The 14,087-nt window shown below is 41.1% G+C and overlaps 2 protein-coding genes across 2 annotated transcripts; one reads left to right on the top strand and one right to left on the bottom strand.

Moving 5' to 3' along the window:
• The first annotated feature begins 600 nt into the window (after window positions 1-600).
• Window positions 601-4,483, top strand: aspdh (aspartate dehydrogenase domain containing). The gene is made up of 8 exons (XM_042393675.1): window positions 601-686; window positions 884-941; window positions 1,109-1,253; window positions 1,388-1,472; window positions 2,121-2,270; window positions 2,797-3,020; window positions 3,107-3,246; window positions 4,306-4,483. Exons 2-8 carry the CDS (start codon window positions 887-889, stop codon window positions 4,341-4,343), a joined length of 837 nt encoding a protein of 278 aa, XP_042249609.1. The 5' UTR covers window positions 601-686; window positions 884-886; the 3' UTR covers window positions 4,344-4,483.
• A 52-nt stretch (window positions 4,484-4,535) lies between these two features.
• Window positions 4,536-13,644, bottom strand: gys1 (glycogen synthase 1 (muscle)). The gene is made up of 16 exons (XM_042393895.1): window positions 13,485-13,644; window positions 11,177-11,295; window positions 10,745-10,926; window positions 9,763-9,954; window positions 9,322-9,507; window positions 8,976-9,120; window positions 8,578-8,695; window positions 8,050-8,170; window positions 7,843-7,949; window positions 7,624-7,683; window positions 7,162-7,354; window positions 6,756-6,882; window positions 6,565-6,660; window positions 6,308-6,471; window positions 6,140-6,220; window positions 4,536-6,009 (listed from the first exon to the last, which is right to left on the bottom strand). Exons 2-16 carry the CDS (start codon window positions 11,292-11,294, stop codon window positions 5,761-5,763), a joined length of 2,139 nt encoding a protein of 712 aa, XP_042249829.1. The 5' UTR covers window position 11,295; window positions 13,485-13,644; the 3' UTR covers window positions 4,536-5,760.
• Between the last annotated feature and the right edge of the window lie 443 nt (window positions 13,645-14,087).

Genomic DNA, 14,087 nt, shown 5'->3' on the forward strand with positions numbered 1-14,087 from the left:
ACATTGCAGGTGCTTAAAAATTAACAAATTATCTCTGCAGCAACTATTACAAGAAAGGGGAATAGATCCACCAGCAGTCACTATGTGAAGGCTGACAACACCAACCAAACAACATCACCCAGTTTTCAATGCTTGACTGATCTGTTAAATATAAAAGAAAAAAAAACATGCTGCTTTACAGGATTATTCAAATAATTTCAAATTGCATTGTTTGTATTCATTAGATGGCCACAAAGCTTCAGATTTCTCCAAAAAGGCAAAAGAACAGAAACAACTGTGCAACATCAACAGCAGATACTGCTGCAGAAAATCAATATATTGTTTGAAAATGAAAAAAATAAAACAACATAGTGCGTGCAGGACAAATGAATGAAATGTAAGTGTATTGATTGCTGTTCAGTACATGTAATGTAAGAATCACTTTCTGTCACATCTGTCTTAAAATTCAGTTTTTCATTGCTCTTCACAACAACTTTTTAATGCATCTGAAGCTGATGTTGTCTAAATGGGTGGAGGCGCAGCAGCGTATAATAATTCCACAGATTGAAGAACTAACAATGATTAACTATGGTCTCTCTGAGTCAAACTTTGTACCGTGCTTGCCCACAACTCCTGGAGTCACGGGCCGCTCGTTGTGCTTCAAGTTGGGAGACGCACAGCTCTAGAGAGGTGTGGGATTATATCAGGTGAGTAAAGCAATAAATAGCAATAAAAAAAAGTGTTTAATACTAGTCACTAGTTACTAGTCAGACGCTAGTCAAGGAGAGCTTGAAGGAGATCAGATGTGAACTAAAAAGCAAACATGTATGTATGTTGGTTTGTGTTGTCAGGTTGCAGGTGAATGTTCTGGTATTTTATTGGCATGTTTGCTTTCTCTGCATAGGACATGGCAACCAGCAATTCTTCCCTAAGGATTGGAGTTGTAGGATATGGACATCTAGGTCTGCAACCCCCCCTCTTACCCACCTCGCACACTTTCTGACATACATCCTTATGAATCTCTATTTTCACATCTACACTTCAAATTATATAATGTCACAAAAGTATGATAATCTATCCATGACTTACTGTAGTTTTTTACTGACTGTTTGTGTGTGTGTGTGTGCAGGACAGTACCTGGTGGAGAGGATCCTTAAAGATGGGGCTGCTGTCGGTTTAACTCTCGCTTTTGTTTGGAACAGAAATTCTGAGAAGTTCAAAGGTTTAATTGCCGATGAACTCATACTTGGTGATCTGTCATCCTTTGCAGACAGGTGCAAACACACACATAAGTGACAGAAATGTGCAAAAAACAGTATGAGCATCTTGTATTATCTTGGTGCTGTCATTGAAAACATGCGCCTAATGTCCCATGAAATCTGATGAATAATCGGTGTGTGATTTACAGGCGGTGTGATGTGATTGTAGAGGTCTGCCATCCTCAGATAGTCAAAGAATTTGGGCTCCACTTCCTGTCTCAGTCTCATTTAATGGTGAGATTCTTCTCTATTTGTATGGGAGTTTTGGTGGTCACATTTACATTACGTGCTTTTTTTTTACTGTCACTGCTTTGATTTTTTAATACAGCATTTGTAGCAGTTGTAGATACTGTATGTCTTCATCTGGAGAGAGCTATTTGATAGTGTGTTAGACTGAGAATGCGAATAGATTTGAGTGTCTGTCACAGAGATTTGCAGATTTATTTTGCTTCATCTCAAACATTTGCATATAAAAAAGCAATTTAGTAAACTTTTATACAGAAAGCGATCAATTGGCCTTGATAAATATTGAAAAGTATCTATTGCTCCTCAACTGTAACAACACTTAACAGAGACAAGAGTAAAACAAGTGGCAGGGTGTTTTCATGTTTGTCAGTAAAGACAAGGTTATGATAGTGTTTTGGGTGCTTTGTTGTCTTCCTTGTCTTCAATACATACAGTATGTATGATCACTGGTCAGAAATGCTATTTACATGTAACATATTTCTACTTTAAACTCTTGTGTGTACATTACTCTGTGCTGAAATAAAACAGATGCAATATGCATCTTAAAAGGTCCTGAAAACACAGCACAAAGCTTGAGTAGTTTTCACTGTTAATCACAGAATCCTGTTTTGTACCTTTACTTCTCCCTCCTCTCAGGTGGGCTCTCCCTCCGCCCTCTCTGATGCTGATCTGAACCAAAAACTCCGTCAAGCGGCTCAGCTGCATGGTAGGACGCTCTACGTCCCCAGTGGTGCATTATGGGGAGGCCAGGACATCCAGAGGCTGAATGATAGTGGGGCCTTGAAGGTAATACTTGGGTAGTGCAGGAGTGGCAAAGGGACAGACAGGTGTGCAGTGCTCACTCTTCACATGGTTTAGACTGAGAATGAAAGTGCATCTGCTTTGTTTTCAACCGGTCAAGTTGTATTTGCTGCACAAAACTCCCAATAAATGAACTCACTGATGCCAAATTAGTTAGTTCAACACAGAAAAATGATCTATGACTTTATTAGGTTAAACCTTTTGTAGTCTTTTACTACATGTTCAATAGATGGTACATGCTCACCTTAATATTTTATCAAAAGCATCCGTTACCCTTCACATCTTCTTGTTGCACAATGGTAAGTTAATGACAGCACTGCTGGATCCTCACAAAACTAAATAATGTATATAAACATATCTATAAATAAGGCAAATGGTTTACGGCCAATTTTAACATCAATATAGAGTTTACTTTGCTTTTACTTGATTTTACATAAGCTTATCATTTGCTGAATATGACTCAGTACTGTTTTATGATTCAACTCTGTTTCTTCTCTTGGCTTGTTTTCAGGCTCTGTTTATAAGAATGTCCAAGCATCCATCCTGCTTCCGGCTGACAGGAGACGTCCTCTCTGATTGGACGGAGGGGGAGGGCAGGCGTGTTTTATTCAGTGGCTCTGTGGCAGAGCTGTGCCCCCTTGCTCCTAACAACGTTAACACCATGGCAGCAGCAGCGGTGGCAGCAGGAACACTTGGCTTTACAGGTGTTCAAGGGGAGATTGTGTCAGACACAGCGTGAGTCCCCCTAAAAACCAGATTGACCTAATGTAGCCTTTCATCTCTGCTTAAATCAGCCAATTTTATACCTCTTCATGCCGCAGGTTAAGTGACTATCATGTGGTGGAGGTGGAGGTGACTGGGCCTACTGGCTTCTCAGTGCACACAGTGAGGAGGAATCCAGCCAAACTTGGTGCTGTAACCGGCAGCGCAACGTACAACTCCTTCTGGAACAGTTTACTTGGTGAGCCCCACATTGTTTTCCAAGATCTTTTTCAAAGATCCTGATGTAAAAACACCATGAGACACCTATTTAATTATTAAAAATATTTTTTTTTTGGAAAACTAGTCCATTTTGCTTTCAGTTACAGTATCTTATAGCAGTGGTGGAAAAAGTACTCAAGTCTTTTGCTTCAGTAAAAGTACCAGTCTAAAAATACTAGCAATACAAGCAAATGTCTTGAATTCAGAATCGTACTTAAGAAAAAGTACAAAAGTATTTATCAGAAAAATGTACTTGAAGTATCAAAACTTGCTCTGCAGAAAAATGGTGACTGATATATTATCACATATTACATGATTACATTGTTAATATGATCCATCAGTGCATAGAGCAAGTATCATTTTACTTGTGTAGCTGGCTGAGGTGTAGCCCGTTGTAACTATTTTATGTACAGTTTGGTAGTTTAGTCCAGTGGCTCCCAATAGGGTTCGGGCCCCTGCTAAGTGTCACAAGATAAATCTGAGGTCATGAGATGATTAATGGGGTTGAGGTGCTTTCATTGTTCAATATTGAATCATTGGATCTGTTTTTTAAATGTTAAACTATCTGAGATGTTTAGAGGGGAAATCTCTCTCTAGTGAAAATGCTACTCAAAACTTATTCATCTGAAACAGGACAAGGGGCCCCAAGTAGATGCAGCTTTTTGTAAAGTAACAAGCCAAAAAAGGGTTTACTCTTTAATAATGTCAAAGCTTAATCTGAAAAGTAACTAGTAACTTGAGCTGTCAAATAAATGTAATAGAGCAAAAAGTTTGCCTCTGAAATGTGGTGGAGTAGAATGATAAAGTAGCATAACATGGAAATACTCAATTAAAATACCTCGAAATTGTACTTAAGTACAATACTTCAGTAAATGCAGTTGCTTTCCACCACTGTCTTCCGGAGAGTCTATTGGAAACAATAATCTGTCTATTATAAAATATCTGCTGAGGTCAGATTAGAAAAAGATCTAAAGTTGATGTGCGAAAATAAGTGAATTGTGATTGAGAGTCTGATTTGTACCTTTCTTATTCTTTTCAGTTTGCAAAGGTCACGGAGGCAGAGTTTACTTGTGCTGAAGCCAACAGAGGGAGAAGATCCACTGCAAAGTTCCAGATATAAACCAGGAGGTGGATAAGTTGTGTGGATGGTGTAACTGGATCAACGTGTTACTGAGCATTTGAAAACCCACAGATCTTTTGATATTTGTGTTCCAATAAACTGCATGCAAACAAAGAAAGAAGAGCCAGTTACAATTTGTAAAACACTAATAGGTCTATGTATTTAAACTTTATTATAAGTTCATCTGGTGCAAGATTGTAACAAATGATAAAAGTCTTACAGGGAGTGTGAGTATATGTCTGGTAAAACCATTTTCCTTCTTCCATGACAGACAAATAGTCAAGACGCACTCTAGCTCTTTCTCTCATATGAAAACATGGTTGCCATCTCAGGACACAGTCCCTTTTTTCCTCTATTTGTCTCATCTCTATTCCTTTTACAAATAAATACTTGCTGAAACAGGCAAACCCAGGAATAAGCATTCCCACACAAGCACACGCACAGATAGATAAACAGGATTACAAGGCTGTTCATCGCTAATCGACACTGAAAGGCTGTGATACAATAAGGCGCAGAAATTAAATGAAAATACACACAAACTATTCTCAAAATGAGAAAGCTAAGAGCCTTTTCAGAATTGTATTCTGATGCTATTTGTTGTTTGTGTGTTTTCTACATTTTATTTCCATTCTGGGAGATTTTGTAGTAAAGAAAGAAAGAAAGAAAGAAAGAAAGAAAGAAAATGCTACAACAATATGGAGAATTGAGTTTGAAACACTGTATCATCATCACACCTATAAGCAAAACATGAAAGTAAAAAGGATAAGTGCTCTTTGTGGCTACTCACAGCAACTGACACTATCATACATGGGCCTTTTTTCCTGCATTGAATGTGACAAAAGATGACAAGCTGGTAAAAAAAGGAGGGTTATGTTGTTTTCCCTGCTAGGACCCACCTTTGAATCAAGTAAAAAAAAAAAAAAAACACCCCCAGGGACTCATAATAATCCTTCTATTTTTTTCATTGCTCTATACCTGTGTTATCCAGTGTTAGCACACTACAAAATCCAGCAATTGTGATTTTTTTCCCCCCACGCTGAGCTGTCATTTAGCCCTATCTACCCGCTGCATTTAATCCACAAAGCAAACCACTTATTGAACTGCTGGTGTAACTGAAACAATACCAAAACATGTCAAACTGGCAGATATTTTAAGAAATTCTGAGGTACACACAGGTCGGGAAGACACTGACAGTGATGCAATTTTCACAACATGCCGATATTAAATTTATCACTCGCGTTCACACAGCCGCACACATGTATTAAGTGTGTGAGTACATGGATGACTTTAATGATTGCCACAGATAAAGTTTCACTAGTGAAGTTTAGTAGTACTCTATGTGTGTGTGTGTTTTTGTGTGTGTGTGTGTGTGTCTCAGTTTTTGTCACTTGTGACACCGTCGCTGTACCCATTGGCCCCATGGATAACAGAAATCTTTGAATTTTTGAACGGCAGGGTGTAGGGCTGGCGGATGTTCATCCGGTCCTTTTCTGCCTCCAGATCCTCGTCATAGCGTTCATCTTCATCATTGTCCTCAGCCTCGCTGTGGTGAGGGGAGGAATGGCGGGACAGAGACGGGGACGGTGGCACAGAGGCCGGTCGGGGGTAACGGAAACCTGCGGTCTGAGGACGAGAACGAGAGCATCAGACTGTCTGTCAGAGGATGGAACTGAAATGATTTCACTTCTATGAATGAAATAAACATTGAAACTCAGTAAATCTCTCACACCGTGACACACAAGTTAAAACTTACCGGGGTGCTGTCATGAGGTTCGTACATAAAGGTGTCAGGGTAGGCTTTAGCCAAGGCCATATGACGGGCAGCTATATAATACTAGTGCAGAACAGAAGAGAAAGAAACATTAATTCATTTCAAAGTTGTCACATGAACAAAACAGATCCTCTGAATTTGAAATCTCACCCTGCCAAGGTATCTCCAGTCCAGGAGATCACTTAGACGTTCAGTCCGGTTCCTCTGGATGATCCGCTGGCGCCGACTCTGCTTGCAGAACTGGAACAGGAAGGAAGTGAGCTGGTTACACGACTCGTCCACCCCTCGATACCGCCGGTCCAGGATGTAAATACCTGCAAAAGGAGACAAGTGTGATATGAGAGGGATCCCTCATTATAGAGAAAACTTTGAGAATGATTTAACAGATAAGTAAAAAAGAAACGCACCGTATGCTGAGGGGTCTGCTATGTGTTCCTCCATGAAACAGCCAAAGCCTGACAGGTTAGTTGAGACGGATGGAATTCCCATAACGGTGCACTCAGCTGACGGTGACAGAAGAAGTCAAATTAACATTTGGATTTAATATATTATACCTTCTTGTGTACAGATACACCTTACCAGCATGCATGAGTCATACCTGGTGTGTAGCCCCAAGGCTCATAATAAGAGGGGAAGACACCGAGATGGCAGCCTCTTACAAACTCCTCATAATCCATGGGAAGCAGAGGAGAGGTGGATGAAAGGAACTCTGGATGGAAAATAATCTGAAGAAGGGAGAAGCCATTCAGTATCAGAGCTGGTTATATGAGAGTCAGCAGCAAACTGTAACTCTTGTCCACATGACGCTCTTCAGAAGTCACAAGGTGGACTGAAAATCACAGCAGAAACTCACAACCACAAACCACAACCTCCACAAACTAAACTGAGTATTCTGTATTCATGTGACCTTGTCTACATCCTGCCTGATCAACAATATAGTACATAAAAAGGTGAGAAGAAATCTACTGGAGTTAAGAGGTGATCATTTTTGAGCTCTGACATACCTTGACACGGTCAGCAGAACTGTTGAAGAGGCCGATACGGCGGACACAGTTTAGGATGGGGTCGGTGCTGTCCTCCAGCATGTTATGGGTACAGATTGGAGGCTGGCACTGTCTCTGAGTGGCAAAGATGGCACGCTTCATCATGGTGAAATCCTCTTTGTCCAGCATCTTTGACACATCTGGCAGCTGCCCACTGAAGAAAACAACAGGGATTAGAATTAATGATGATGCTTGAACAGCTGGGACCATACTTGTAGGACGGTTAATTGGGTTTCTTAGACCCAAAACCAACTACAATGCCATATTTAGTAGCATGAATAAAGTCAACCAGCTTGTTTTGACAATGATGCAACAAAGTCTAAGTATATCCAGAGCTGATGTGAAGAATCTGGATTTTGTTATAAGATAGGTCATCCCACATCTGACAGGTTTCTTGAAGTAAAGTGAAAGTGGTAAACTTACACTAGAAGAGATTCATAAAGTTTCTTTCCGAAACGTTCCTTCACAGTGTGAGCAGTATCCCTGTCATGGACAGAAAAAAGAGACTGTAAGACAATTGCAAACACTTTTTCAGGTTGTCTTCTGGTAAAGATAAAGCAGGATCTGACTGTATATGGATGAATGTTTGGTTGTCTGGCTCACAATGTGCACTTTTAGTTAGTTGCAAAAAAGCCACCTCACCAGAGCTGCTTCCTGACCGCCTGGCCTTTCAGCGTCTCCACATTGAAGTTGTTTGTGCGAGCCGGCATGATGAAGAATGCGATGACGGTCACGTCACTGTGGTTGACCTGTGACAGGCAGACCAAACAGAAATATGGGGTTAAATTTTATACTTAACACTTGAATATGTGTGCACATCTGCTGACACCTCTAGACAAACACACTTACTCTCAGTAGATAGTTCAGTCGGGCTAAAGCCTCCAAGAAGACGTCGGCTCCTTTGTTGGAAAATTCATACCTTCCGGCAATGAAGAGGAACAAACACTTGTCCAGGTTGAAGTCAAGGTTCCTGATGGTCAAGACAAACCAATTTCTGTCACATGATGTGGATGAGTGTTGCACTTTGGCTGTCTGGCTTACAATGTAAAGTTCAGTTACAATTACTTTTAACTATAACAGCAAAATAAGTATTATATGAAAAGCACATCACTAGCAAAATGACTTATTGAAATTACTTATACTGTGTTCATTTTGGTTCTTTTAGTTATTGATAGGCAAACAGGAAGTTAATGTTTCCACCTAAAGTCAACAGAACATACCTTTTAATATAATATGCACATAAAACACACTTATTTCCTTACTCTTCCTTACTGTTATCATACATTCATCAACACTCAATGTTCATCCTCTCTTAACTTGCTGCTAAAGTTTTGACCGTGCTGTGATGTTTATGATGTGTGCTGTGGGATCTCTGACCCGTAGAAGTGTCCCCTGACGAACTCCTGAATCCGAGCCTTGCTCTGAGCGTGGAGGTTTTGAAACTCATGCACAGCTGAGAACTTCTTCACATTGAGCCCATTGGGAGTGACGATGTCTGTGCGTGGTGGGACAGATTAAGTACAATAAATGGGGCGACATAAACAGAGACAAAGAGAAAGAAGGAGAGAAATCAATTCAACTTCAGTAAAGTATCCAATTCTAATCGCTTTGTGAATTACAATGAAGTAACAATGAGACATTCAGTGCAAAAAACAGCCAGAAGACCTTGTATCTCTGTTCGGGGAGACCTACTCCCTCAGTGATAAATGAGAATGGAATGAATAATTGAGGATGTTTCTGAACACAGCACCACACATCAATTCACCTCCACACACCTGGTTTCCTCTTGAGAAGGTGCTCTGCCTCAATGGCTGTGATCTGTGACACTGTGGTGAAGACGTGGGCACAGTGTGCAGCCGCCCGCTCAATACAGTAACGGTGGTAGATCTGTCTATCACCTGCTTCTTTATCCACGTTGAACTAAACCAGAGACAAAGGGGACGGAGAGTATAATGAAGTAATGCAATAAATTTTGAATTTTCCTTTATATGTCAATATGTGAACGATTCAATACATAATCCATTGCATTTCTAATAATAAAAATCACCAATGTGTGTGTGTGTGTGTGTTTTATTACATTCCTATGTAACAAAATATAAATGCACACATTTGCACACACACCTCTGAAAGTTTGTTATAGAAGTCCACATTTCCAGCACACAGGTAGCGTCCCAGGAGTGTGGCATGAGTGGTGAAGATGGTTGCGACGGGCAGCTGTCTCTGTCTACACAACACCAGGCCCAGGCCAGCCAACCACTCATGGAAATGGGCCACGATGTGTGATGGCTCCCCGCACTGGGCTGCGAACTGCGATGTGAGAGAACAAAGGGTCAATGTGGACAACACACTCACACACATATTACACTCAAACACAAGGTTTTCTTCCAACGCTTTCCATGATTTTGATATTTCAATCGATACTCATTAAAACACTTTTTCAGACAAAACACGCAGTATTCAAAACAAACAGCTAAAATGTTAATTTCGTTTTTATATACAGTTCAGTATAAATGTTCATATAAGTTCCTGTCAGTTGTCAGGTACGTAGTGTGAGCTGCTGACCTCTCCCAGAAGCCAGACTGTCAGGAACCCGAACAGCACAGCATCGTTGGCCTCACGGTCAAACCACGGCACACCGATGCCGCAGTGTTCCCACAGCTCACTCTTCCAGGTGTCCAGAGACCAGGCGGTGAACCCAACATCAATCAGAATAACATAGGGACTGCCCTCAATAAGCCAGCGGCCGAAGTAGATCTGGAGGAGGCAGAGGATGGTGAAAGTAAGTAAGATGTCTTTCATTCTATCTTGTGGGTATCATGTGTGATGTGTTATCTTGCAAGAAAATTAGTGTAAACCATCAAATCTTGGGACACGTATTTGTTTAACATTTAGAGTTGCAGCTGCAGCAATTCCTATTTTTTGTTACTTTGACCATCTTTGACACAGAATCACAATCAAAAAAATGTTTATGTGGTATGCATGACATAGTTTAACATACAGAATCTAAATATCTGCACATTTACAGCCCAACTAACTCTGCTCTGACGCTGGCTGTTTCTTGGACTGTCAGAATGGCTGTGTGATTCAAGGTAAACCAAACAGGCCTCATTTGAAAAAACTGCACTATCCCCTTTAAAAAAAAAAAGAAAGAAAGAGAACCACAACCACTCTTAGCCTTGACCCATAATTTCATAGCACTGCTAGAGTGACACAGCACAAAACATTAAAAGTATCACACACACACACGCGCAGACTGACAACCATCTATTTCTGGAATATGTGTGTGAGAGAGAGAGACAGAGAGACATTGATACAACCTCTAACCTTTGTGGGGAAAATGTCACGGGGTTTAGAGACATGTTCGGGGACAGAGGGCTGGGCAGATATGAAAGAGGGGCTGAGGATTTTCAAGTGTAGTGCAAATTCACCGCACAAATCTCACTCTATAATCACTCCAACTATGTGCAGTGAGAAAGACTGCCCTTGAGTGGTACATACAGATATAACTCAGTGTGTGTTTACTGTGTATGTGTGGTAGTAGTACCTTACACCCACTGGAGTTCATCTTGTCAATGGTTCTCTTCAGCTCGGGGTTAGTGGGCTCGATCAGCTCCACCTGAGTGCGCACATTGCTCTCCACGTAGGGACCCACCAGGAAATAGTTCTCCCCCCATTCCTCTGAGGTCAGACGGGCTTTGGTCTGGATGACGGTGTAGATGCCTCCAACTTCACACATGCAGCAAACATGCCACACATACGCACACAATGTCGAGACAGATATACAATGTGATTCAACCTGATATACGGTATATGAGGCAATATGGTGATAAGTTCTACACTTCCCCCTGAAAAGAATAAACTGTGTACATTAAAAAGCTTAAACATGAACTTTTTATATAATGTTTTACATATGCTTACTACTTATTTTCACATGCGAACACATACAGTCTATGGCGAACACACATCAGACACTTGCCTTTGTTAGCGACCTCCCACGCGATTTCAAAAAGAACAGCATCCTCCAAATCAAACTCCTCGTCCCAGTCCTCCATCCCCGACAGGGATGTGACGGACAGGCTGCGAGCCAGCGGCATGCTGGGTAAACACAAAACAAGCCGCATTGAGCTGGATGCACAATTATATACACACAATACATACTGTAATCGAGGATGAAAGGCTCTTACAGTGTCACTTATTTAATTAAATTACTGCAACCCCCCTAAAAGTCCTAAAACTTCACATAAAAATCTGTTTTGCTTTGTCGATACAAAAACATTTATCGCATTTATTACCAGGACTTTAGACCACTTGCCTGTGATGACGAAGAAGGATTTTTAATTTTTAATTCTAATACATCCATGTAAGTTTCTCTGGATAACAGTATCAGGCAAATCCCAAGTCTAACTGACCAACACTTCCTCAACCGCCTGCAAGTGTGTGTCATCAATGAATCACAAAATCCCATTTCATAATATAAAATTCATATTATTATGTAAATCTTTCTCAATTCTTTAACATTGGGACGTGATGATCAGCACGGTAGTCAAAGAGCAGATAAAGACACTTGTTCCTCTCATTTGTTGTCAGCTGTTGGACTATATGTTTTGAACATTTTCATGTTGCTGGTAACTTAATATGTGTAACCTTTAGCTGTTCTCACAAGAAGCCCTGGTCAAACATACAACACTGGTACATTGAGTAACATGGATCCAACATACATTCTGCATATGTATGTGTGTGTGTGTGTATGTGTGTGTGTGTGTGTGTGTGTGTGTGTATGTGTGTGTGTGTGTGTACAGCATTTTTGCTCTGTGTACAACCTGAGATGCTCAAAGGGCTTCTTCTCATGCAGCTACTGTAAATAACACACACACACACACACCTACACATGTACAGTCATGCCTCTCACATACTACAGGACTCCTGTTTTGCAACATCTACAAGTTGACTTTATGAGAGCAACATTTTAATCTTAATTGTGTTGCAGTGTGAGGGCTGTAACTCCCACATCAATGCCATCTACTGCAATTAAAGTTTTATAATCTGTCTTTTTTTCTATCTTGTGAGGTAAAACAAGAGAGTTTAAAAGAGAGTAATTAAGGGAGGACAATCTGAGGGTTTAAGAGTTCAGTGATTGATAGTGCAACTTCTTGTTCAGTTCCTGTTAACAGAAATGGTGCAACATCCTCAGCAAAGGGGGGAGTGGCATGAGCAAGGATGCAGAGGTGGAGGGAGGCACAGATGAGGATATAGATCAGGTACAAACTTGATCCAACCATTCATACTGTGACACTTGTTGATATGCTCCAATGAAATGTTCCGCGGCCAGTGAAGTTGAGACATGTAAAAAGTGACAAAACAAGCATGTCCACAACTTTGTTTTTTTTAAACTGCTCACTTATATTCTACCCATGAGCTGCTCTCAAACCCCTTTGTGCCTAGCTGATAGCAGTTGACAAAAGGGACAACGAGATAATGGCTTGAGTGAGTGGCTAACAGCTCATCACTATCCAAGGCCTAGATAGGAAAGAGCATCATCCTGAGAGGAAGACTTTGTTCACGTTGATGTCAAACATTTTCACAAATAATTTTAGTCTATTTGCATGTCGTATATTTCCATCTAGCTAGACCCACATCAGACCCCTTTAAATAGAAGTTAAAAGCTTGCATTATGGTACCACATGTGAGACCACTTTCATATATAGATATAAGATAGCCTATGTAAACTCTTACTAATATGGACAGTAAATACCACAGGGCTGAAATTAAACTTCTGCCCATTTCTTGGCAACCCCCCGGGGATTCCCTCTGGGTACTCTCACCTGTACTTGAGACACCACTTTGTGGTTGTTCTGTAATGGACTACTGGCACTCATATCAACACAATAATACCCATCATACCCTTGTCTATTTATGAATATTTTTATTGCACCGTCTAATAGGCCTACAGGTCTGAGGGAGGACAAGAACCCCCCCGATGTCCCAGATCAGGCTATGGAGGACGCGCTGCACGCCCACCTCGAGCAGTGACTGCTCCGTCAGAGATTATAGACGACAGCAGCACCACAAAACCATCAGCAAAGTGCCCGGTTGAACATGCATATTGCCTGTCTTTATCGTCAGTGTTTTATCATGAGTTGTAGGGCGAACGTGACAGCACGCACACACTGCAAACCAGCTGCGGAAACGCGCAGAGGACACGGCGTCCTGATGCGCGCCACCGTTCATTGAGGAAGTATTCAACTATTATCATTTTCGACAATTATAAACAGATATATACTCACCCTTCGGTTTTGTCCCAACTTCACGAAGATGAAATACTCATTGGCAGCTGTCGCAGTCAATCCAAAAAAAAGGAAAACAGCGGAGAGTGAGAGAAAAGGGGGCGGCGGCTTTAGTTAAATGCCATCGACTCACATTGGTTCTTAAAATTTACTGTCATAATGAAGGACAGGACGCTTGTGGCCTGCGATGGAGGAAGAAGGCTGGGTTGGTGAATGCGGGGTGTCCGCTGTCACATTATTCATGAGCTTCACTCCTATTGGCCTCAGTCTCCTCTCTGTCTCCGCCTCTGCTCACAATGTGACGGGAACTGGGCGTTTTCCTCAACTGAGAGACTCTATTGGCTGAGCAGAGGTTAAAACGAGCTGCAGTGGTTGGTGAATTATCATTTCATTCCTGCAAAAGAGGGGAGTCACGGGCAACTTTTTCTTTTTTTTCCCCAGAGGAGGGAGAAGAGCAAGTTATTTATAATGCCTTCTCTAAGGGTCACGGAGAACATAGTTTGGAGAATACAACGTGACCAGTGACATTAAGACACCCAATCCCTCTACATATCTTTGTGATCTATCCCACAGTAACCTTAATAGCTATTTTCAACCCACTGC

Source organism: Thunnus maccoyii, chromosome 18 (assembly GCF_910596095.1).
Source record: "Thunnus maccoyii chromosome 18, fThuMac1.1, whole genome shotgun sequence".
Taxonomy (NCBI): Eukaryota; Metazoa; Chordata; class Actinopteri; order Scombriformes; family Scombridae; genus Thunnus; species Thunnus maccoyii.